This window comes from Martes martes (genome assembly GCF_963455335.1).
Source record: "Martes martes genome assembly, chromosome: 11".
Taxonomy (NCBI): domain Eukaryota; kingdom Metazoa; phylum Chordata; class Mammalia; order Carnivora; family Mustelidae; genus Martes; species Martes martes.
The window spans coordinates 61,908,769-61,935,374 of record NC_137899.1 but is presented as its reverse complement, the minus strand read 5'-3'; the positions used below and the strand labels follow the sequence as shown (position 1 = coordinate 61,935,374).

Sequence of the window (26,606 nt, the reverse complement as noted above, 5' to 3'; positions counted from 1 at the left end):
GTTTTTTTTTTTGAGGGAGGCTTGGATGGCTATGTATTTCCCCTTTAGGACCGCCTTTGCTGTATCCCATAGGTTTTGGAACAAAGTATCTTCATTCTCATTGGTTTCCATGAATTGTTTAAGTTATTCTTTGATTTCCTGGTTGATGCAAGCATTCTTAAGCAGGGTGGTCTTTAGCTTCCAGGTGTTTGAATTCCTTCTGAACTTTTTCTCGTGGTTGAGTTCCAGTTTAGAATTACCATATGATCCAGTGATTCCATTACTATTTACCTAAAGAATACAAAAACACTAATTCAAAAAGATACATGCACCCCTATGTTTATTGCAGCATTATTTACAATAGCCAAATTATGGAAGCAGCCCAAGTGTCCCTTGATAAATGAATGGATAAAGAAGATGTGAGATATACACACAATGGAATATTACTCAGCCATAAAAAGGAATAAAATCTCGCCATTTGCAACATGGATGGGCTTGGAGCGTGTAACTTAAGTGAAATAAGTCCGTCAGAAAAAGACAAATACCATATGATTTCATACGTGGAATTTAAGAAACAAAACAAGCCAAGAAAGAAGGGAAAAAACAAAAAACCAGACTCAAATATAGAGAACAAACTATTACCAGAGGGGAGGGGAGTGGGTGCGATGGGTGTGAAATAGGGGAAGGGGTTAAAGAGGACTGAGTCATGTAGAGAATTGTTAAATCACTATGTTGTACTGATTTTTTATTCTTTTTTTTTTTTTTTTTTTTTAAGATTTTATTTATTTATTTGTCAGAGAGAGAGTACACACAAGCAGGCAGAGAGGCAGGCAGAGGAAGCGAGAGAAGCAGGCTCCCCGCTGAGCAAGGAGCCCGATGTGGGACTCGATCCCAAGATCCTGGGATCATGACCCGAGCCGAAGGCAGCGGCTCAACCAACTGAGCCACCCAGGCGTCCCTGATTTTTTATTCTGAATTTTAAAATTCTTCTGATGCAATGCCAATGTGGTGATGTGAAGATTTTAGAGCTGAGTGATGGAATCCTGGAAGTGTTCTTCAGGGACGTTGGCTGTGGGCAGTAGATCATACGCTGGCCAGTTTTAGCAGAAGCGATCTGTTACAGGGCACTGGGTAGCTTATTGAATCTTAGGGATTATTTTATTTGTTGACAGATAGCATTCAGGGCCAGAGTGTTGGTGATGGTCTGTGGCTAAAGTAGGGCAAGAAGCAGTGTTGGCCGGCATGCCAAGGGATTTGGATGGTTACAGAGGGAGAATGGGCAGAGGAGCTGAGCAAAGGATGGGGGTGAGGGTGGGGTCCCAGCAGCCAAGAGAGGGGGGGTTTGAGATGAAGGGAGTGGTCCACTGTGCCAGCAACTGAGAAGCCCGGTACGTGGAAACCCGAAGCTGCAGGGCAGTGGGTGGGGCTCCAGGGAGAGCTCCCCGAGGGTCTGGGGAGGGGGTGGCACCAGCAGCAGAGCCAGACCTAGTGGTGTGAAGGTGTGTGAGGGCACCTGCACACCTATTCCCATGCCATCTGGCCCCGGCAAAAGCCCTGTGAGGTTGGTGGGGCAGGCATTAGTTTTCATGTTTCAAAGGGGAAAAACCTGAGGCTCAGAAATATTAAAAGCCTTGAACTGTGACCAAGCCAGGCCTTGTGACTCTAAACCCAGTGCTCTCACAGGGTGACCACTGCATCCCACCACGGGCCAGGTGTGGCCCGGCTTTAAAAACTCATCAGGCTGCAATTGGTTAAATTCCTTAACTCTAATTTGCTAGGCAGCAATAAGTGATGGCACCTGAGAGCATGAAGAACGAAGAAGCATTCTCATAAGAGTTTCCCGAAGCTGTTGAGTTTTTAGACAATCATTTGTTTGCTTACTCCATGCCCTAGATACTCTAGGGAGTGCTGTACGGAGATTATCTGAAGCTCACCAGCTTCATGGAATAGGGCCGATCGTAGTGCATTATGGGGACAAAGAAACAGGCTCAAGAAGTAAAATAACTTGCCCTAAGTTACACTATGGGAAGTGGTAGAGCTTGGATGTAACACCTGGATCAGGGACCCAGCCCCTGACCTCCTCGAGTCCACCTTGCTCTGGATCCTAGCCAAAGAGAGCTAACTTTTGCTGTATAACCCACAATTAAATACTTGGTTTTCCAACTCTCCAAACTGAATTATTTTGATGATCATTCCCACTGGATAGAAGAAAGAATATGGTAAAGATGAGGTGAGCTAAGGATAACAAATTCCAGGTAAACTTCAATAATGGAAAGTTTCCCATATTGGTCAGAGCTCCAAATGGTGGACAAGAGTCAATCAAAATGCATTATCAGATTCTCCTGCTTCTACAATCATCCCCTCCCTCCTTCGCACCAAAGTATTACAGGATATTTGAGTATTTGTAGAAGGATTCTGTCGTTAATTTTGAAAAGATTTGAGTGCCTACTGTATGCTAGGCCCAGTACCAGTTAGGGGCTGGGATGGAGTGGTGAGCAGAGTGGACAAGATTCCTGCCCTTAGGAAGCTTCTAGTTGAGATGGTATTTTATTAGAGTCGGTTCTATGGTTACGGGGGTGAGGCCCAGGGGACATTGGTCTGTGGGTGTGTGGAAGGTCCTCTGGAGCTTATGAGAGTTCAAACAACGTCCCCAATGCTGCAAAACTGTTGCCCCCTTTTTGTTAACAAACCATGATTTGCTTCATGTATCCAAACCTTGGAGAGGGTGGGTCCCCAGTTCAGGTGAAACCGTGGTTGTTTTAAACCTGGCCTTCTCCGATTTATCCTTCATGGTATCACCTGGGGGGACCTGTTAAAAACAGACTGTCAGACCCCAGCCCCAGATTCAACGAGTCAGGCCTGAGAAGTGGTATTTTTAACAAGTCCCGGGTCCCGGTGCTTCTGGCCAGGGGACTCCACCTTGCAAATCACGGATCTACACTAATCAGGGTGATCTCTTTTTCCTTCCTAGTTCCTGGCTTCATCACGAGCATGGGATGCACTTTTAGCCAATGAGTTGTAAAGGGATGTTTGTTGGGGGAAAGGTTTTCTGGCAGTTAAATGGGACACATAGGACCCACAGTTAGAGAAAGACCTGGTGCTGCTTGTCCTTGCGGCTGCCTGCTGGTAGGCATGTCTACCAGAGCTCGAGGGTTGAAATGCCACTAAACCGAGCATGGTGCAGTAGAGGACAGATAGCACCAGCCTTGAAGATGCCTTACATTTGGGTGCTTGTTGAGACCATTACTGTCCATACTGTTCAAGCCCTGCGCATCCGAGTTTTATGTTACATGTGGCAGACACTTTACTGACTGGTGAATTGAGTACTTCTTATGGGTTAGCGATTGTTCTCCTTATTATCAGAAGGAAGTCACCCACGCCCAAGATGCGGTCCCTAGGCGTTATTGGTAATAGGTTGATCTTGCCACGACTGTTCCTGAGGTGGGGCGAGGAGGGCAATCAGTTTGACCAATCCCAGAGTCACGAACTCATCGGACCATAAAGACCTCATGGGTTTTAGCAGTGACCCCTCGGAAAGTAACCCCCCCTTCTCCCAAACATGTACACACACACAGAGGAATGCGTGCACCTGCTTTTTTTCTGATTTGGTCTCTGGCCCCGAATTCTTGACTTGATGAGGTCTGTTTTCATCTCACCACAGGTCTTCTGTGCATGGACTTTGGGGTCTTAATGTCTTTCCCTGATGGGCTTTTTGGCCTACACCTCTGATTCTTGCAGCCCTGTCGCCCCTGCCATGCCTCGTATCCTCCAACCCTGCCAATTAATGGACCAATGTGGGCTTGCCTCACCTGACAAGGGATTGGTTTTGGAAGGGTGGTCCTGTGTATGTAGGACAATTAACAATGTGTACATTGCTGTACAGCTTATACTGAGGCTTCTGTTTTCACATTTGAGATCTTGATGGATCTTTAGAAGCACTCCGATAGGGAGGGGAGAGCAGATATTCTCTTATAATGCTCATTTTCAGGTTAGGGAACTAGAACAAAACCAGGATTATACCCATTTTACAGATTAGGACTTAGAAAAAGCCAGGTATTATGTTTGGTTAACTGGAGTGACCAAAAATCTGTTCCAGTCATACTCCATTCTCTTTACGAAGATTTTGAAGGGTACAGTTTTTCGGGAAAGTATGTCAAGGTAATAATTTTTTGGCAGCAGTGAAAAATGTGCTCCTGTAGATGATTTACCATAGATATGAGGTGCACAAGCCTACAGAAAGAGAGCGTCATCGCTTTTTCTGATGACAGGTTTTATCTTCATTCTTCACCCCCATTCACTCCTTAAGGCTCAACAAGCTGCCTTTCACCGCATCATCCCATTGAAAAGCTCCTGTTAGGTTATGGGGGACTCCTTAGTTGCCATATCCAAAAGGGACTCATCACCTCTCACCTTGCAACAGCATATGACCCGGCGTCCCCTCTATCCCTGAAGTTCTGTCTTTACTGTGTTCATCTTACACTCCCCACTTTCTCCCTCTTCCTCTGACCTTTCCTGACCTTCCTTGCAACGCTAACTTTGCCTGTTCCCCGGACTCTGTTCTTACCCAGGGACCTACTATTGGTCCTTTCTACTTCACCTGTCCATATAGTCTGACCGCATCATACCTACCAGCATATCCCCCTTTCTTGAGCTCCAAAACCACCTGTCCAACTGCCTACTAGGCATTTCCATGTGGGTGAACCATTAGCACCATAATGCTTCCTGCAAACCGCACCCATGATTTTCCCCTGCTGAACCTACTCCCCTCCCCATATTCTCTTATCTTCCTAAATATTCGTTTAGTTGCAAGAAACAGACAGGGAGGCATCATTTGTGACTCTACTTCCTTTCAATTCTGGCATCAAATCAGTAAATCCTAACAACCTCTTAAATCTCTCTCATATCCATGACTCTTCTCCATCCCTCCTCTGGGGAGCCAAGTTCATGTGGGCATTGCCTCTAACAGTTTCCCAATTCCTTCTATGGCGCCAGTCTTAAGTCTTCTGGTCTACCCTCCCTGTGTCACCAGACAGACCTTCCTGAGTTTGACTTGTGCTTGGCTTGCAAGGTTCTCTATTTCCTGGCACAGTCCTGCTTCTTTAATCTCACTTCCCCTCCTCCTCCCTTATACTTCACGTTCTAGTTAAACACGGCTCTGTGGTTCTCCAAGTTTCCCGTGCTTCCACTTGTTTATAGTTAGCACCTGCTCTGTCCTCTGTCCAGGGAAGCCAGGGAAGGTCTCGGCAGGGAGGTGAACATGGAGTTGAGACTTGCAGCCTGTGCAGGGAGGTGTGTGACCAGCACGTGGGATCCAGGGCTCCCGGTCTTAGGGAGTGTGTAGTGTGTACTTCAGTGGGAGACAGACGAACCCGCAGTCACAGCACTTGGGGATAAGTGCTGGGTGAGGTCCGTGAGTATGATACCATCTTTTCAACTAAACTTCGAAAAGAAAAATGACTGTGGCTCATTTGCATTTACAAAAAAAGCTAAGTCCTCCAAAGCACGAGGTTGAAAGTGGTGCCTCCCATGTAACCAAGTAAATCTAAGTGGGACAAAGACATGGATTAGGACATTGTGCAACAGAGCTGAAGACAAGGAAGAGAGGCTTTCTGAATGGCACTCATGAGACTCTCTTTATTGGAAGGCATCAGAACAGACCTCATTTGCTCACTCTTCTTTCTCTTTCCTGAATGTTGGTGCTCCCCAGAACTCTGAAACAGGACTCTCACCTATTTCTCTGTTCTGTGTCCTTGAGTCCTTACATTCAACCCCAGGGTTGTCCCCTCCCAGAGCCCTATCTCTAGCCGTGGTCTGCCAGTGCAATTGCTCATGAAACATTTGTGCTTAGAAGTTTCACAGCGACCTCTGTTTCACCGTGTCCAAAATGGACCTCACCATCTTCCCTCCTTTTCCCACCCCTCCTCTAGACCACCAACTCCTCTTTCTCTTCTTTTCAGTAAATATTATGCAGTTGTCAAATTAAGCCACCTGGGAATCATCCTTGATTCTTTAATCCTATCTATAACCAAACTTTTTCAATTCTGCCTCCTCGCTATGACTCAATTCTAGCTGACTTTGCCTTGCTACCCCCTGATGCAGGCTACATCACCGCAGTCCTATATGCTAAGGAGAGTATCTAACTGCCTCTACCCTCACTACCTGCATCCACCCAAATGTTCTCCATGGATCCACAGCCAAGTAAGTGATCTTTTAAAATTGTAAACTAGATTGTGTCATCTGTCCCTTACAACCCATTAAGGCTAGTGCAACATGGTAGCCTGGATGGTATCCCAGGACAGAAGAGGATATTGGTAGAAAACCCATAAAATCTGAATGACTTCTGGAATTTAGTTAATAGTAAGGTGCCAGTATTGGTTTCTTAGTTTCGATAAATGTACCACAGTTATATAAGATGTTACCATTAGTGGGGGGTGGGTGAGGAGGACACAGGAACTCTTTTTAGTATCTTTGCAACTTTTCTGTAAATATAAAACCATTCCAAAATTTAGTTTATTAAAAAAAATTTAGGGGCACTTGGGTGGCTCAGATGGTTAAGTGTCTGACTCTTGATTTTGGGCTCAGATCATGATCTCAAGGTCATGGGATTGAGCCCCTCTTTGGGCTCTGCACTCAGCAGGGAGTCTGTTTGAGATTCTTCCTGTCCCCCGCCCCCCCGTGCTCTTTCTTTCTCTCTCTCTCAAATAAGTAAATAAATCTTAAAAATTAGCAGCACTCATTTCCCTGATGCTACAGTCCAAAACCCTCAACACAAAGAGTTCCTCTCTCTAGTCAGTCTAAATTGAGTTCTTCAGTGAGATAAGTCCCTTCCTGGCTTCCAAGTATTCACAGTGTTTGGCCCCTTAATAAATGCCTGATAAATATTGGTTGAAAATCAATGAACATTACATTTTTAAAATCAAAAGGTTAATTATAAATTTGGGATTGATAGATCTTGGGAAATTCGTAAGCTGAGTTTGATTTTCAGTAGGAATCAGGACACCCCAGACAATCCGTGAGCTGTTTGTGATATGTGACTGTCCTATGCTCTTACCTTCCTCCCTCTGCCCTTCCAGCCTGCTGTCCTCGAAATTCAGCACCAGGTCCCTCCCAGCTATGGAGACCAGGTGCCCATTTATGTTAATAGGAGAAAGAAAAGTCTTTCCCTCCCATCCTTAGGACTCTCTTCTCCCACCTACTCTGCTCCTGTCGGGCCTCCCACAACCCACTTGGAGACAATTTAACAGTGTGTTTCTGGAAACAATGCTGCCTCCTTTCAGGTCTTGACTACCAGTGTTATTCCAATGGTAGGAATTTCAAGCCAGGTAAGAGGAGCCATGTCAGGCTGCCAGATGGTGGGGGAGATAGGCCTGGGTGAGCAGGTTTCAGACTAAAGCAAGGGAGAAGGGATCAGGTGTTGTAATCACATTCGAGAAAAGGAGTCAGGTGACCCTCGTTATGTATTATAGAACCCTGTTATAATATCCCTTATTATTACTTGAACTTGGATTTAACCTGGGACAAGCCCTTTTCTTCTCATGCTTCTGCCTTCCCCACCCCCATTATATGTTTTGCCCTGCTAAGTTATCACTCTTAATAATAAGAAATAACTATTACTAATTACTTTAGATTAACACTTCATCTAAGATGTTACAACCAGAATATTTTCCCCAGTTTTTCAGATGAGCAAACTCTTTCCCAAGGTCATCTGCGCTAATCACTGGGGGATCTGGGATTTGAACTCAAGTCTTTCTGCCTATAAAACTCTTGTTCTGCTCTGCTGCCGATGACCTAGAGGGATTTGCTCTAAACACTGTGTCTCTTAATGAAAAAAACATAAATGCAGCAGGTCTTCGTGAAGGGGGAGCATTAGAATCCTAATTCAAGCAGTCTCTCCAGAGGGAAGCTGGAGGAGGGTTGGGCAGCAAGGTGGGGACTCCGTGGGATGTTTGTTTCCTCGTGATGTTTTGGGGATGATAGAAACTCTAGTGCCAAAACCCATCTGGGAACAATGTTTTAAATACTCTCCCCCTAGAGCCCCCTGCCACTCCCCAACACCAGTTTTCTTTGCAAGCTCCAAGATATGATAGACAGAAGAATTTAATACATTTAATGCTTTTCCTTCCATTTACACTATCATAAATTACAAAGTATTATTCACTTCACAAAATAAAACCATTTTCAGATAATTTTTTGACAGTATCAAGAAGTACATAAGCTACAACCAACAAATCTGTACACTTGGGAGGAACAATAATAGCAGGGACCCAGCAGAACCATTCTGATCCCCCCGTGTGCCAACGGAGTCCATCCGCATAGCCCGTGGAACTGTCCAGGACGATTGCACCGCCCTCCTCCTCTCAGCTCACTCACCACACAGTAATTCTCTTCTGGTCACTCCAAAACAAGACTAGCCAGTAAGTACACGGATCATCTCAGACAATCAGAGGAAAAGACATTGTAGTTGGATTTCAGAAAAAAATTTTTTTAAATTTACAGTTTTTGATGCTTTAAATATTTTACCTATGTTACCAAATATAGAGATCTTGCTGTGAAAAAGCTCATGCTAAGCTAAATTTATAATGAAGATGGAACTATTGTGATCAAATCATATTAAATTATCCATACAGAGCTACTTTTATCAAGGAACAAATATTTGTAAAAACCAAACTTACTCATTCTTACTTTTAAAAATAGGCTTGTTTATAAAACAAAAATGGGGAAAAAATCAGTACAACTTGCCATTAATTGGTTAGTCCCAAGGACTGGCCTGAAAAGGACATAGGGAAAGTGCTAACTTTTTACATGGCCCAGATTCAACCAGTATTCTCACATCATTTCATGTAAAATGACCACATTCTGCATGTTCTGGGATATACACACATGATAGGGAGGAAAGACTCTGACCAATGCCAAAACATACTTTGGGATTTCATGAAATTCTCATGGAAAGAAAATCTGTGGATGTTTCAGACCATCCTACAACTGCTAAAAACATATACTGTACGACTACAAAGATGCCAGTGCTTAACAGCAAAACCTATCAAAAGCAGGGACACAGGTGGCCGGTGAACTTCCATTGCAAAGCACTGATAAGGACAGAGGTATGTCAAGATAATACTGCATTCACGGTAAACTTTTTCAAGGATCACAGCAAGAAGCAGGACAAGGTGCACAGGGTCATAATCAATGCACTGCATTGAGTTCTATTTGCTGAAATAAAGTAACATTCTTGCAGCTAAAATAAAAATACATTTTACAATATAAGTTTCATTTAACATTTAACATAGAATTGTCTTCTTTTTGTAAGTGGAAAATGTATAACTGTATCAAGTACCTCTATGAATTAAATTCCCTTTTATTACTGATAAGACTGAAGCTTAAAGAGCTACCTTTTTTTTTAATAAGTTAAAGATTTATTAATCATTCTTTCAGCAAAACAGACATCTGTAGGAGGCACAGCAAAGACCCACGACAGGGCCTTTGTTCACTCTCACCCCTGCTGTTCTCACATGGAGGAGGCCAGTGTCTATGAGACACAGTAGCCGACTTGACAATCCACTGTGGTCCAGGAAATTCCGTCACTTGCTTGAAAAACAAATCAAGGGTAAGAAGTGTTTTTATTCCTTTTTAGCCTTATCAGCAAGATGGGGCTGGGGCCATTCGTCTCATTTCCCTGGTGGATTAAAACAAAACATCTTCATTTTCTATTAAAATCTGCACAATCAGCTTTTGGTACCGCATGTCATGGAGGGTGGTGAGGGTGCTGTCTTCGGGGGACCTCATCAGCGTGGGTCCAAACACGATCCCCAGATTTTCAGCATTCATGAGATTGTCCTTTTCATTCAGTGTCACCCTGCAAAACAGACACATCCACAGAGCTGTTACACAGACTTCTGGATGAATTTATATACTGGTTAAATACATGTATGCTCCCCCAAATTTCTCCGGTTTGGGAAGCTGTAAAAGAATGAGAATCAGAATTCTAGAAAAGTATTTTTAAAAAGGTAATTTTTTTGGGGGGGGGGTCTGGTTGGCTTAGTCAGTTAAACATCTGACTCAATTTTGGCTCTGGTCGGGATTGAGCCCCACTTCGGGCTCAGCGCTCAGCACAGGGTCTGCTTGTAACTCTCCCTCTGCTCCTCCACTCTGCTCATGCTCTCCCGTGCTTTCTCTTTCTCAGATAAAGAAATAAATCTTTTTAAAAAAGGTAACTTTCTGATTTTTTTTTCTTTTTAGATTGTTGACATTGCCTTCAGCCAGTGGAAGTAAATTACTTAGAGAATCTGGTAAGAAAATCAGTCCTTCTTACTAAATAAATGTGGAAATGTGATTAGAGGGTACTGGTTGAAAGGGGCAGCCGATTCCTAGCTGGCCCACAGTTCGTACACATTTCAGGCTAGGCTTGTATGGAAGTCTTTTCTTTCCTGTAGCTGCTTCCGGCTGGTCTGTATGCTCCCAAGCGGGGACGCTGATGGCAGATCTCCGGGTCTGCTGGCAGGGCTCATGTCAGCAGAGGAAGGTCACTGTAGGATGGGGCTGCCATGAGCGTAGGAATAGCCAGACCACTATCACGGGTCAGGGGAATGCTGGAATGTGGCCAAACAGGAAAGCAGTTGGACATTATTTCTAGTTCCCACAGGATGAGGTCTGGAGCAGTAATTATTGTTGGAATTGAAAAGCATCATTTCAACATCCAGATGAGAACAGCAAAGCCTTCAAGACTAAAAGTCAATTTTCAGAGTTGGCTTCATACCTTCCTAGTGGGATAAAATTACAGTCTCCTAGATTCTTGTTTTCAGGAATTGAGGTTTTTTCGGATGTTCGTAGTAGAACTAAAAGACAATAGGTTCTCTGTAGAAGGGCAAAATATGATTAAAACCTGTTTAGGTTCCACATAGAAGGCCATCCTTTTGTTTCTATTCTCTTGGAGCTAATTAAATTGGCCACTTAGTATTTTTTTAGGAAGGCCAATTGAGCTTGCATTATTTTCATGTTGCAAAGCTAAGGAGACAGGAAAGAGGACTATTCTTCACTATCAACTTGGTCCCATCTCCCCATTAAGTCAGGCACCATGCCTGGCTAAACAAGACAGTTAGCAAACCCTCCATCATAAAAATACTAAATTATTGGCATTAAAGATTCAACTGGGACACATCAGCTTTTTTCCTAATAATGATACTTTGCCTTCCAAACTATAACAATTAGAACTAATTTCTCTCTAAAGAAATTATGGCTAGCTAAAAGCCAGGCTGGCATTCATAGTCTATTTCTTATCCAAAAATTGCTCATACCCTTAAATTCAATAGATTAATCAAAATGAAAACCTTCTGAGCTCAGTGTTATTATATCTCTGATCACGGAATATGAGCAACAATATCTATGTGTTTTATAAGGTAAAAAATAAAAACAAAACCGAGAGTTTATATAGTATTCTCAACTTGCTTCCTTTCACTTTTGAATGGATCTGTAAATTAATCAGTGCAGACAATTTTTGGTTCATTTCATCTAAGAATGGGCCACTGCTGTGTGTCTTTCAGAAACACAGAGGAAGGCCCACAGAAAGGCCCTGATCCCTCCAACATCTCAAAGACCAACTCACTGACCTCATTATACACGTACAGTGAAGGAAAGAGAGCCACAGCTGGGTCAATGAGTCTGGAACCAGAGGCTCCAGTGTCCTGCAAATCCCCAGACATTCCACCCATCTCGTGTGCTGTTACACAGCCCAGAGTGGAGCTCTCTCTGGTTGGTACCCTCTGAGATGCCTCACAGTGATCCCTGCTTCCTGTAAGTCGTACTCCTGTGTGATCCCTTCCCCTAATGGACGGGCTGGACCTAGGGACTTACTTCTGACAGACAGAAGATAGCGAAAGCAACTGGATGTTGCTCCCGAGATTAGGTTACAGAAAGAGTGTACCTTTTGTCTTAGGTGCTCTTGCCTGCTTGCTCTGAAGGATGCCAGCTGCCATTTTGTGAGCTGCCCAAGGGGAGATCCACATGGCAGGGAACTGAGGGTGGCCTCCAGCAAATAGTTGGCAAGAGAATGAGGCCTCCGGTCATGTAGCCTCCAAAGAACTGAATCCAGCCAACCACCTCGTGCGTGAGCTTGGAAGCTCATGCTCCCCTAGTTGAGCCTTTAGAAGAGATGACAGCCTGGCCATGAGCTCCACCACAGCCTCAGTAGAGGCCTTGACCCAGAGGCAGCCAGGTAAGCCACACCTGGGTTCCTGATCACAGAGACTGTGAGATAATAAATCTGCATTGTTTAAGCCTCCAGTCTTGGGGGGCAATTTGTTACTTGGTGATAGGTCACCAATCCATCCAGAAAACCAAGGGATCAGGATGGGAATGTGCCTACCCAGAAGCAAGATAGGCTCAGGAGTCTGGAACTAGAATGAACGGAAAGAGAAAGAACAGAACACAGAGTACAGGGCTTGTGAGGGAAGCAGATGCTGACATGGAGGCAGTGTGGACCAATGGTTAAGACTGAGCATGGACTCTCGACCAGACTGCCTGGATGTCAATCCTGGCTCCAGTTTACCTCTTCATATCAGGTATTTTACCTCCTTTAAACATCAGCAATCTCCTCTGTAACCCGAGGCCCTTAAACATACCCACCTCACAGAGATAAGCCCTATAAAGTGGGGGGTGCCCCTCCAGTCATGGAGTCAGGGTTCTAGCAGTTCAAATGGGGCTGGCCTAGCGAAGGTGGCAGAGTTCATTTTAAAGGAGAGCCTGTCCCCTCAGTGGGTAAGGGAGGAAGGTTGGGAGCTCCTCCTAAGGCATTCACTGTCCAAGGCAGACAGGGTTTACAGAGGATGTGTCAAGGAGCTGTTGGCTTACTTCTTGAGATGGATCATCAGATATCGGAGGGTCTCATAGTGGGCCGGGGGCAGCAGCATCAGCACGTCATGGACGGCTTCCAGCCTCTCATCCGCATTGGAGATTTCTGGGAAGAGCCCACAGAAGCAGTTAGTGCAGTGCTAGAACATCAAAGTTTTCAGAGAAGTAAAAAGAAGTTTGGTTTGTTCTGGTGACAGGTGGAAGGGAAGTCTAGTAAGCTCATGCAATTTCAGGTAACATTTCACTTAAATTAATCAAAGCATTTGTATCTTGCCTTACCCCAGAAAGGGTTGGAGGTTGGGAACCATACATGTGTTGAACACTCAGTGGGTGGGTGAAAGGAAGCTGGGCCTGGTCCTTGCCCCCCAGGAATCTACAGTCCTGGAGATGTTTGCGGGTGGCACAGATGGCTTTGCTCATCTTCTGAATGCTGGACTTGCTTGAAATCTCAATATCATGAGCTTTAATTTAAACTGGACCATACTTTGTAGGGTTCTCCTACAGCTGTCTGACAAGCCTTTTCCTGGAAGGCTCCCATGACTGAATGCACTTTATCACACAAGGGGGCTGGCCCAGGAGCCCACTGGCACAGCTTGCATTGATTGCGCTGTTCATCGAAGTGTTGGCAGGGTTAACTGCGCTGTACAGTCTGGGTTAGGAAGCATATAGTAGGCATGTTCACAAACAGGAAACATGCATGCTTCTGCTTTTTAGGGCTCTGATCGGTATTAGCAGTCATTCAAGGAACGCTCCCCCGCCATTTCTACCGAGGCAAAGGGTGCTGGGCTGCCAGAACCTTCTCTACCCAGGACCGCCAGGACCCAGGAGAGAATGCTCTTACCAGGAAGAGGGGCCATGGCTCATCAAGAAAGTGCGTCTTGCGCTCATCCCAGCCTGCCCACATTTGTCCCCATTGGGCATCTTATTATTATACTTACCTTTAAAGATCTTTTCCATAAGAAATTCCTCAAAGGGTATTGATTGCTATGTCATGCATTCCAGCATTTACTCTCCCCTTCCTTCCTATGTTCCTGGGCAAAGTGCAGCACTGCTTCCCACTCCCTGCCCCCTACCTCCCACCCTAATATGGTCCTCTCTCCTGACACCAGTCAACCCAAGTACCAAACACTAATGAGCAACTATGGGCTGAAGGAAGACCAATGATGATAATGTTCGGTTCCTGGTCCTGAGCGCTCAGCTCTCAGACACGAGCTTTCCTACTCACAAGCCGCCTCATCAGGTAGTTGAGTTTAAACTAGAGGGTATTATGGAGCGGTCCTGGTATAGCACGTGCCATGGTATTATCAGTTGTGAACATCAGTGAGCAAAGCTTGGGGTCTAACTTTAATCGATTAGCAATGAGAGTGTGCTTAATGGATGAAAGTAGCTAATCTATATAGTCCTCATTGGAGAAAATCTGCTTGTTTACTCCAGACTCATTTTTGATTTTGATATATAACAGAGTAGCCCCGGCTGGGCCAGTTCCAGCAGAGAAGAGAAGAAGTGGAGAGAGAACTGCCTGGCACCAAGCTTCAGCTGCGTGGAGGTAGCTTGGGACTTGTTCAACTCAGCTGGTGAACTAGGCCTGGTTTTCTAGTAATTTTCTTGAAGTTAAAAGCATTCTACTTCGCAATTTGGTACAAATAAAAGGTTAGTTCTCAATACTTACTCGCTGCGTCGATAAATTTGGGATAGGTGTCATAGGTGATAACAGGAATGGGTAGGTCTCTGAAGTAAAGTTTAAGGGCTCCAGTGATGATGTTTATGTCTGGATAGATGTTGGCAGATATATCTGCCTTTTCACCATCTGAAAAACAATCAATGATCCAATTCCTAATTAGGATCTATTTTGTGAAGTTACAGAAAAAACAAAACAAAACAGTGACTGCAATGTGCCCATACAAGTCCCAGCTGACTTCTCTTTCAATAACACCAACCTGCAGGAAAGTAACAAGAAGAGGTTTGGAGAGAGGGATTTTGGGGTCTGAGGGTAAGTGTAGCCAAAAAGGTAGTGAAATCGACTTATTGTAGTTCTTTGGGCCCAGCCTCTGGTAATTTGCTAGGCAGAAACTTAGCATAGTGATTCATATTCTAGACACATTCATAAGAGAATAATAATCTCATCTGAAATAATAAAAAAAAAATCAAGCTTTAAATAGCCGTACCAGCATTCTTCGGATTTGAACATCACACACACATAATTGCTGAATGTCTTCAGTTTCTATTGTCTGTCACAGGCTCACTGGCATTTCTCTTATCTTGGTTCTCTCTCTTCTGTCCCTAGGACTTTAATCTGGGAAACTCCAATCTTCCTTCATGTATGGATAATGTTCTAATCATGTTTGCTAATGTTCTAATCATTCTGAAGACATTTTTTGACTTTTTTACCATTAGTAAAAATCAGTCCAATTTAACTGTTGCAGACTATACATTTTTTGGATAAGAAAGTTTCAATCATATCGAGATGATTAGCATTTTCTTTTACATGGAGAATTGAAGGAAAGCACAAATGTCTCAGCAGATTTGGTGCTGAGGATAAAAAGCTGGCGTACAGAAAGCAGTGAGCACGGCAGATGGGTCACCCGATCCCATTATTTACATATTTAACAAATATCTATTGAGACTCTACCCTGTGCCAGGCACTGTTAAGCACTGGTAAGTCAAGAAAAGACATACTCCCTTCAAAGAGCCCTAGTCATTCTGGGAGTCAGGCAGGCAACTCCATAGTTATAAGGAAATGGGCAGCTTGCTAGGCTGGAAACATGAAAACATGGTGGGGGGAGGAAAGGACAATGGGACTCTTAGGTCAGCTTGAGGATGAATGACAGAGGAAAGACTTGAGTGGACACTGACTAATAGTTAAGTGTTTTCCAGGTAGATATGAATGAATTTTAGAACAATGTGAGCCAAGGTACTTGTTCATGAAAACAGGTAAGGTGTATTTGAGTATAGCTGGGGCACAAAGCAGCTGTGTCAAGGTCAGGGCCAAGGAATGGACCATGAGCCTGAAAAGACAGGGTGGCGAGATCATCAGAGACCTTGTCTAGTGTTCTCCAGAGTGAAGGTTCTATCTAGTAGGCTAGGGGTTCTAACACTTGGCTGGCTTTACTAACGTTACTTGGAATGTTCAATAGAAATATAGACTAGAAACACTAATTTTGGAAAGATATGTAAATCCCCATGTTCACTGCAGCATTAGTCACAAAAGCCAAGACATGGAAGCAACCTAATTGTTCACTGATGGATGAACATAGAGGAGATGCTGTATATAAAGATATATAATGGGATATTATTCAGCCATAAAAAAGTGATATCTTGCCATTTGTGGCAACATGGATGGACCTTGATGGAATTATGCTAAATGAAATAAGTCAGGGACGGCAAAAGACAAAAACCGTATGATCTCTCTTATACATGGAATCTAAAACAAAACGACAAAACCAAGCTCACAGATAGAACAGGTTGGTGGTTGCAGAAGACAAGCAGGGAGGGGTGGGAAACATGGCTGAACTGTTTTTTGTTTAAATGAATTGAATAAAAATTAATATAAGAAATACAGATTCTTGGGCTCACGTAACTTTCTGAATGGGTCCCCAGGGCGGGTCCTGGCAATCTGTACTTTTAACGAGCTCTCGAGTTCTTTGACCTAAGAGATAGTATGGCCTACGGAGCATTTGTCACAGTTGTAAATAACAAAAGGTGTCACCTTCTAAACTTCCACTGGTGTCCCCTGTTTCAGTGCTAGACATACCCCCATCTTATGCTCTCTTCTTTGGAGTTTTGGGGGAAGGAAAGGAGTCGCTGAGATCCTCAGGTGGGGGTACAGAAGGACACTCTGGGACCAGGTGGACCGACCATAAATGTTGGGCAACCAAATCAAGAATCATAATGGCACCAAAGGCTGGCTGCCCATTCCAGAAGTATTTTAAACTCACTTCCCCATGTGGTCACTTATCCACAACTTTTAAGGGAACACCTCCCCCAGAAAAGCAGAGGACTATGATTTGTAAACCATCATTCCTTGGCTTTCTGAAGAACAGCTCTGAACCCCATCCCCACTATGAATAATGTCTGGTTCCAAGAGAAAGCGTACTAAGGATAGGTCCTCTGACCTTCAAAAGAGCACAAGCCCACCTCTGTCAAATGCCATTTTGACATCTTCGATGTGTTCAGTGAACCCAGAGACTCTGTAAAGGCCTTCCGACTTCAATCCTGTTGAAAAAAGAGACAGACTTTAGCTTCCTGAAACGTCTACAAAGGACTCTAATTTCGTATTTACATTGTGAGCTATCAGGAAACGAGCAAATAGAGTCCGTGCTCTTGTATATTACACATGCTCATGTCAGAAGCCGGGCTTGTCCGTCTCCATTTCCAGACACATCTGTCTTCGTTTGCTTGTGCTGCAATAGAGACCTCAGGCATCTGGTCTTCTTCCTGCCCGGCTTTGCACAGTGAGCCCCTGTTTAAGATTCTCATCGACCACGGTCTCCTGCTTCCTTGTTCGTCAGACTGCTGGATGAGATTTTGCTGCTTCAGGCAGCAACATGCCTCCTTCCCAGCATCCTCTTAGCCCAGGTGCCACACTGTGTGCAGCACGGTGCTAGGAACACACACGCACATGGATGCTTGCATATTATCCTGATTTTATTGAAACAATCTAAATGTTATAGCCTTTTGTTTAATCATAAATAGGATAATATGTTCAATGTTTAAATACAATCAATTTAATTATTATACCTTGAAATATCATAAAGAGGGAAAAATAAAAATTTAGTGATGATTCTGGGAACTTGATTCCTGTATATCTGGGCTAAGAAAGGGTTGTGGTTTCTGCTCAAATAGATCTTATTGATTTGAAGGCCTGTTCAGGTCCGAAAAGCATCAGAAGGGATAAAGGGTCAGATTGTAGGCATTCCAAGTCCAAAACAAGCTGCTATCAAACTCCAGCTACAGCAAGAATGCATGCACAGAGAGCTTGTACAGCTGGTGCAGGGTACTCTTGTCAAGCTCTTGGTCATGTACTTTACTGTTCTTCATTTCGGAAACATCGACCAAGTACATGCTATCTGCTGTCTGTAAGGGTCTGCATCAGGGACAACTGGCCCGCATAAATCCTGCTGCCCTTCCTCCTGGGACTGTCAGAGACCTTCACAGATCTCGGCTTTGTCTCCCACTGAGCCGCACTCAGTCTCAGAACTCATCTCAGTACAGTTGCCCAGGCTGCCAACATTGATCCACTGGCTCAGCTCACTAGTGGAGACCTGGCGTCATTGTCTTCTAGTTGGCGGTCCACGTGAACATGCCTCACTATGGGCATGACCTGCACAAAACACAGACAAGGCACGCAGGAGCACAGTGTGGTGAACACTAACCCTGCCTGTTTGTGGAAGGGTCCATGAGAAAGATCTTCCGGAAGAGTGATCTTTGAAGGAAGTCATGAAGGACGGACTAGAGTTTGCCAGAGCAGCAGAGGCTTCCAGCTCTCCTTGCAAAATCGGCTCTCCCCTTCCTCGGCTGCAGTGGAACCTCCAATTTGCTGAGCAACATCCATGGCTGTGGCCAGTCCATTCTGGCTAGTGTGAAGAGAGCAGAATTGATGTGCATGGCGCTGGGGTTGTAGACTTGAAGAGGAAGAGCATGCCCTTCTGCCCTTGGTTGAAATGCAGAGGAGACGGCGTGACCCTTTGGGAGCACGCAGATGAAGGCAGCTCTCAAGGATGATGGAGCAGCAAGCTGCAGGGCCTGGGTTCCTGTCCTTGGGGAGCTGCTCACCACGCCCTAGACAGCTCCCAGGGCCCGGACCGGTACTGGAGAGAGAGAGACAGATTTCTCTCTTGTTGGAGACACTATTGTTTGGGGGTCTCCGTGCCAGCAATGAGGCTGGCACATGGACACATTCAGAGGTGGAGTTAGGATAGGTGGTCATTCCAAGAAAAGGCAGAAGGAATAACATAGGCCGAGTCCTGTATGTTGGGCCCCGTGCAAGGTCGTTTATATGGATCAGCTCTTTTTAACCCTTGCAGCCACCTTATGACTGATTCCATTCACTTTATGGGTGAGGAAACATATTCAAATGGAGCAGGTAACTTGGCCAAGGTCACGCCACAGCGAGTGTGAGACCAGGCTGGGAGTCTCACTCCAAGTCCGTGATCTTTTCATTCTGCCACATCATGCAGAAACAAATGGCCATGAAAGAGCCTTTGCAGAACAGTAAGGAATTTGCCAGGGATGAAGATGAGGTAAGACTTTGGCAGAAGCGGCAATGAAGCTGGGGACGGGAGTCATGTGAATTTCTTCCAGCCCATTCTCTGATTCTGCTCCCATGTGCAGGATGCTGAGGCCTGTGGCTCCAATCCCTTTGCTCTGAGTCCCCTGGCACACATTCCTGCTCTGGGCTCTTCCAGCTCTTGTGCTAGGCGAGCTTCGTGCTGTGCTTCCCCTGGACACGGTGGGTGACTTTGCCGGAGTTTTCAGTTGCCTCTGATGAGGATCACCATGGGACAGTCCCAGCTTCTCCAGGGAAGGTGAGGTCCTGAGTGGAGGCTCCAGAGGGCCTGATGATCTGACCCCAAATCGCAGACCCCTCTAAGCAGTAGGACCCAGGGATAGTTTTCCCAGCTCCTCACCAAGAGTCAGGGCACCGCTTCTCAACTCTTCTCCAGCTCAGCCCCTGCAGCAATACCTTCACCAGATCCCAAAGCAGCCACTAAACTCCGACAGGCCCAGGAATCAAAAGGCAGCTGGCACTTAGAGTTTGAGATGAAATGAGCAGGTCTTAAGGAAACAGAAGAGCTCTAGTTTTCATTCTGCATGGAAGAGGGAATGGTTTCCTAGCTCTAAAAGGCTTGGAGTCATGAGCTTATAATGCCCTCTTTTGTTTTGTTTTGGAGAGAATGGAATAGTTAGCCAATGCATAAATATCTGTGGAATAATTTACACCAGTTTGGACACAATAATGGACACCGACTATAGCAGAGAACCTACGCGGCAAAAATGGTTAAAGCCTCTGGGCTTTACATGGTCCGGTTATCCAAGTTCCATCCAGCAATCCAGCTTCTCCCCAACCAGACTCAATCCAACACATCACTGAACATTTTGATACTGAAGGGCAGCCAGACAAAGCACACAGCAAAGAAAAAGGACTCAAGCATACCAGGAAGAACCTTCTCATTGAAATGTTTCTATTTTCTGCGGCTATTACTTCCTTTAAAAAAAAAAATTATTTACTGGGGCTCCTAGATGGCTCAGTTGGTTGCACTGCCAACTCTTACTTCACCTGTCATGGTCCCGGGCTCCTGGGATCGAGCTCTGCGTCAGGCACAGAATTCCATGCTTGGCATGGAATTGGCTTCAGGATTTTCTCTCTCCCTCTGCCCCTCCCTGCTTGCTTGTTCCCTCTCTCAAGCAAATAAATGAATCTTTTAAAAAAAGATTTATTTAGTTATTTACTTGTGTGAGAGAGAGAAAGCATATGGCAGGGAGGAGCAGAGCGGGAGGGAGAGAGAGAATCTCAAGCAGACCTCCTATAGAGCGAAGCCTGATGCAGGGCTTGATCCCACATCTCCAAGATCACAACTCGAGCTGAAATCAAGAGTTGTATGCTTAACTGACTGAGCCACTCCGGCGCCCCTCTTCTGTGCCTTCTTGATTTTTTCATTGTGCAGATCTTTCTAATCTCTTAACTCTCTTCTTTGAAAGAAACAGAATCAATCCTAGCAGTGAATTTCTCTATGGTAGAAAATGTATGTGTTGGTCAACAGTTTCTTTATCTTATATAATGGGATCACTTTTTAAGACTCAATTCAAACCTCATCTCTGCCATAAACGTTTCCTGAATTGTCCTCAAAGAACACTGCAATGTCTTCCTCTGTGACTCCATCGTGTTTTGAATATACACACCCATAACATTTATTTAATTTACCACCTCTGATTCTGCACATGGCAATATGAATTTCTGGAAGGTAAGAACTGTGACTTTCATATCCTCAATGTGTAGCAGATAATAAATGCTTATCAAACGTGTGTTGGCTGCGTATATGCAAAGTTTAGGTACACAATAGAACCTGATGTAGTTGGCTGGATTTAGCTTATATGTGTGTGTGTGCGCGCGCGCTGGGTCAAAATGTTTCCCCAACATCAATAGGGGAGAGAGAGAGTCAATTTAACAATTATAAGAAAGTTTCCTTGACAGTAGTAAAAACAAACAATAAAAACAAAGTCACAAAAATAAAGAGTCTTTTCCAAACCTCTTGCTTCAATCTCCCGTATGCATATGTCTACCACCATGGGTCTCTGAGTGTTGTGAGCCTTTACAAGTGTTGTGAGGTCACAGCAGTACACCTTCTTGATCCTCTTGAGATCTGGCTGACAGTCATTGGGAACGTGCTTGGAACACTGTTTGTGTACATTCAATCCACAGTCTGTAAACAAAGAAGCCATGTTAGCCTCGCCCGGCCCTTTTGTCAAAGTCCGACCCAAATTATATGTTACCAAAAATAAAACTGGGAACACCCAAGGGTTTGCTCTATCTTTCTGGAACATCTATCCCATTTAGAGGGGATACTCTCCACAAGTATGAATATGAATCCATCTTTACTCACAAAACTTAGATAATTCCATTTTTTCTCATTTAGCCTTTTTTGTTGCTGGACCATAAGAATAGAACATTTCACTGAGATAGTTATGGTGATTAGCTAGGTTGTTTTTAGGGTTTTTTTTCCCCCCTCTTTTGGGACTTGGAACCTTTGGTTCCACACGTGGATGTTTGGGTTTGGAATCCCAGAGCTAGTCTTGGCTCATAAAGGGTACCTAGCACTTTTGCTAGGGTGTTTTTCTAAGGCCATGGATTCTCCTTTAGTGGAAGATATGATACTCTCTCTGTAGGAATCTTTAATCTTTGATCTGAGGTACCTATGACCATTGGTATCCTCTTCCCTTTTCCTGAAGAGCTGCCCATGGTTTCCAGTACCTTCCCCTTTTTGGGCATTTTGGGTGGACAATTTTTCTATCTGCTTGCCTTACTTTGACACCCATGAGTGGAAATAATGTCTTACTAGATACTGGAGGGAGTACCTGAGAGTTTACAATTTAGAACAATGCCATGTAATGTGATGATTACAGTAATTATTTATAAAGCTCGTATCAAGATCCAAAGCTAAAAAGGTACTTTTAAGTTCAATGAACACATTAAAAGCCTTGTTAGCAGTTGGTATTCATTGACATTCAATTTCTCTAACAACAACAAGACACAGTCTAGATTCTGGAAAATAAAAATATAATGCTGAAGTTGTTAAAAGAATGTGCTATCTAATCAAAACATGTTTTATATGTTTATATATTATATGTATATATACACACATGTGTTTATATATATGGCACATATAATAATGAATACCATAATTACCTATTTAACAAAAAAGCACTTAAACACACCAACGATTTGAGAAAATCTAAACTTTTATAAAACCATCAAAAATGATTTTTAAAAATTACATCATTTTCATGTAATTTTTAGGTTGAGTTCTGTCTACCCTCCTTCTAAGGAAAAAAACCAGTTCTAAATCATCTTGGCTTTATCAACACGAGAAATTCAACAAAGCTCAAGTAAACTTCAATAGTATTTTGTTAGATCAACTTATAGTTGTGAATTTGGGCCAACTGAACCAAATAGAACTGATTTGTTTTCTTCCTTGGATCCTCTTTTGTAAAATAAGGACGATAATAGGATCTACTCCTGGGATTATCATAAGGATCGGCTAAATTCGTCTCTCTAAACTCTGAAGTGCGGTGAAAACTACATGTGAGTAAAATAAAAGAAACAGCAAATATGTGAGAAAATACAAGGATACCCAGCCAGCTATTCTTGTTATTTCATTAGTAAGATTTACTACGTTCCTATAAACTTCATTTAAAACAATTTTTTAAAGTTGTGATCAAATATACATAACACAAAATTTACCATTTTTACCATTTCTAAGTATACAGTTCAGAGGCATTAAGTACTTTCATGTTGTGTGCAACTGTGACCACCATCCATCTCCAGAACCTTCCCCTTCCAAAACTGAAACTCTGTGCATTGAAGAATAACTCCCTAGACCCTCACACCACATTCTACTTTCTATGCATTTGACTACTGTAGATACCTCATGTAAGTGGAATCATTAGCATTTGTCCTTTTGTGACTGGCTTATTTCGCTTAGCAAGATGTCCTTAAGGTTCATTAACACTACAGGATATGACAGGATTTCCTTCTTCTTTAAGGCTGGGTGTTATCCCATGGAAGTGATATACCACATTTTGTTTATCCATCGATGGACACTCCGATTGCTTCTACCTTTTGGCTATTGTGAATAATGCTGTTATAAACACAGATGTACAAATATCTGTTGGAGTGCTTGCTTTCAGTTCTTTGGGTATAGATCCAGACATGGAATTTCTAGATTATGTGATAATTCCATTTTCAATTTCTTTATGAACTTCAATTTAAGATCTGAAGCAACAGTGTATTTCTGTAGAGTTAAATACTGGCATTTTATTAAATTAGGATGTCTTGTAATATATAAAAATATTCAGTATTTGCAAACTACTGCAATTCCATATGCTAAAAATAAGGTCTAGTTCAACTCAAAAATAGTTAAAATATGTAAAATACCGAGAATTGAGAGGCAGTGATGGCTATTCTTAACCTTTAATGACCAAGTTTCAATTTTCCTGCTGCTCAGAGGAAATATGAGGCCAAACAGTGGCCACTGGAGAATATTAACACTATGACCTCAGAATATATTAAAAAAAAAACAAAAAAACAGAAAAAACAAAAACCTTTTTACCCCAGATTAGCTGCTATTCACAGCTAATCCAAACTCCAGAGTTTTATTCTCATATAATATTGACTTTGGACTGATTTGCTACTCAAATTGGATAATACTAGCAATTAGGATATTTCTGGTAGGTATAATCTGGACAGCCTGAATTAATGACCACTGGGTGATTCAGTCAGTCTACTGCTTAACACAGTGGTTGAGCCGTGAGGTGCTTTGTAACTCCCAGGTAAGTTAGTCTTTTGTGTTAATTGGGGTATCTGGAACATTCCTGGAGAAGCTGCCTCTGAGCCTGTTTGCTGCTTGTCTCCTGGATCTGTGACGGGGGCAAGTAGCCTTAAACCACATACACAAGCACTACTTGACCCATCCTGGTACCACTGCCGGTGATTGCTGTATCTACACTGTAAAAGCTAAGGTAGCCCCTTCTGAGCAGAGAAAGGATTTAAGGTCCCACAGTCCTGTGAACCCAAATGGGCAGTATGGCCAAGGAGCTTATCTTAATGTAGTGTCATTAGCTTATTTTATTTTAAATGCTTCCTAAGAATTATTTTTTTAAAAAATCATACCCTAGTAGCAAGGAAGAAATCAGTCATGGTGTTGGTGGAAACCCAATCAGTATACTATGGGAGGCTATTCATGCTCCTGGCAGGACTGCCTGCCAGAAAAAGTGTGGCGAGGTGAATTCCGCCCAGCTAAACATGAGTTTGGCAATTCTTTGCTCTTTTGTTAGCTGTATTTTAATAAGATGTGCTATGTGCTGTTAGCACTGGGTGTGGGCATCTAGTTCTAGGTGGAAAAATACCTAAGGTTTCAAAGTGCTTTGAAAATATGCGATATCCAATCAAGGTCTTTAGTTGCATAGCTAATCTGATAGCAGAAAAATTCTAAGCATGGGTTCTGGAACTGAATCAGTTTTCTACCACTTACTATGTGGCCAAGAGCGATTAATGATGGTCTCTAAGCCTCAGTTTCTTCATCTGTTCAGTGGGAAGAGTAATTGCATCTCTTTAAGGTCTGTTGGTGAGACTAAATGGCATAATAGATAGAAAGCACCTAGCTCAATGCCTGGTGTGTGGGAAAGGTTCACCAGTATTTCTGTTTTCATGCCTTGCCTTTTGTAGTAAAGTGGGGATAGAAAAGAAATGTGGTTTTTCTATCTTTGCCATTCCAATGAAATTGATTTCTTTTTCTTTTAAGGACCACAGTCTCTTTTGGGTGGTGGGTAGGTACATAAGGAAATATACTTGCTTGGATTTTTTTTTTCTTTTCTTGCATAAACATGATATTCCCTTTCATTCCAGCAGATACCTAGAACAGTTTCTCCATTAAGCAGAGAGATGACTTGAACCTTCTAGAAAGTTAGACTTTTGAGCTAATCTGGATCTGTTTCCCAACTCTGGAGAAAAAATCTCCAGCTCAACATTATGTCACTTTATATAAATGGAAAAGGATGAAGAAAGTTCTGTGTCTACCTGAGCACCGAACCCCTTGGGCAATGAGCCCCCACATGAAGTTGGCACAGTATTCACACCAGTGCGGGCCTCGGAATGTGTGGACCTGTGATCCAAAAAGAAGAAAAATGTCAGAAAATTCAGTTATATGAAGGCAGGTGGCCTTGGACATGAAACACATAGATGATATCAAGAAATGAAGACTTCAGTGGGAGTGAGCATCCCTCACTGGGTCTTTTCCTTCCAGTGGGTGGAGTTACAAACAGACCGGAGAAAACAGAGATGTGCTTTGATCTCTGAAAATCCTCTACCGATTCACTGTGCCCCAGGCCAGAGTCACAAAGGAATGTGGAACAGCAGTAAGATTATAGGGCCATGCCGTCAGCTAAGGAATGAGACTCTCACCACCCAAAACAAGGCACCGTGTGGACGAACCCAAGATAGCCTGGGCCGGTCATCATAACCTGCATTTAGCTCTGCAAGTTCTGGAAGGCAGGACTCAATTATTGCATCCTTTTGACCAAAGTTGCTCTATGTGTAGAATATCCAGACAGGTATAAATAAGACAGGATAATGGGAAAATTAGAAGGTTCCAAGGCTTTGAGCCACTTCCAAAAAAACCCAAACAAAAAACAAATAAACCTAAAACCAAAAAAATTGGCATTAAAAAAAATGAGGGAGTTGGCTGAAATGAAAGCTACTAATAGGGTCTACAGAATTGCCTTCCCCAGAGACAGGGTCCAGATTCAGCACTACGGGTGTGGCCTATGAGTGTGTAACTTGAAAGTCCTCTCTGATTGGCCCAGTTGTGAATCTCATTGGTTGGTGCCCCAGCCAGTTAAATATTTTGAATATCATGAAGTAAGGATGGCTTTATCTTTAATTATTCAGGTACAGGTCCTCTTGTGATCAGACCATGTATTAAGTCATGATTTAAAACAAAAACAAAACAAAATAAAAAGTACATGTTCTCTAGCACCAGTGAGCTTCAAGACACAGAACTAGGGGATTCCTTGAAAGCAAATGTGGCCAGCGTAAGCCAAAAACCACCACAGGCAGTCTACTTGGAGACATACAAACCCATGTGAAAATGTTTTGAATTTTTACAAAATTAAAATATTATGAGACATTACTAAGAACTTTCAAAGTTTAAAGCCTCCATTAACTAGTAAAAGAGTGCTCGCTTCGGCAGCACATATAATAACTAGTAAAAGAAATACAGAAAATATTATCTTTTTTAATAGACTGGGAGGCCAGTCTGCTACTTTTTTAATTTTTAAAATTTAAATTTAATTAATTAACATCCAGTGTATTTTTAGTTTCAGAGGTAATGTTCAATGACTCAGTATGCTAAATTTGGTTAACACAAAAAAGTACAAGAATGGCAACTATGGGTACAATTTGGGAAGATGCTCATCAGAGCTCTACTTAAAAAAAACATCACTTCGAGGTCTTTCTTTATGTACACATGCCACTAATTGTATATATGTAAAGTGGCAAACCAAACAGACCT

General features: G+C 43.2%; 1 protein-coding gene across 2 annotated transcripts in view; it reads right to left on the bottom strand.

Annotated features, from left to right (window-relative positions):
• Positions 1-8,058: 8,058 nt before the first annotated feature.
• The window catches only part of CHN2 (chimerin 2), a 284,844-nt gene continuing 266,296 nt past the window's right edge, over positions 8,059-26,606 (bottom strand). For both annotated transcript variants that reach the window (XM_080818303.1, XM_080818304.1), the window contains 6 exons: positions 25,115-25,199; positions 21,069-21,242; positions 16,957-17,034; positions 14,492-14,629; positions 12,823-12,928; positions 8,059-9,832 (listed from right to left, as the gene is read on the bottom strand). In XM_080818303.1, coding sequence (XP_080674429.1) covers positions 9,661-9,832; positions 12,823-12,928; positions 14,492-14,629; positions 16,957-17,034; positions 21,069-21,242; positions 25,115-25,199 — 753 coding nt within the window. In that variant the 3' untranslated portion in view covers positions 8,059-9,660. The remainder of the gene's footprint in view (positions 9,833-12,822; positions 12,929-14,491; positions 14,630-16,956; positions 17,035-21,068; positions 21,243-25,114; positions 25,200-26,606) is intronic.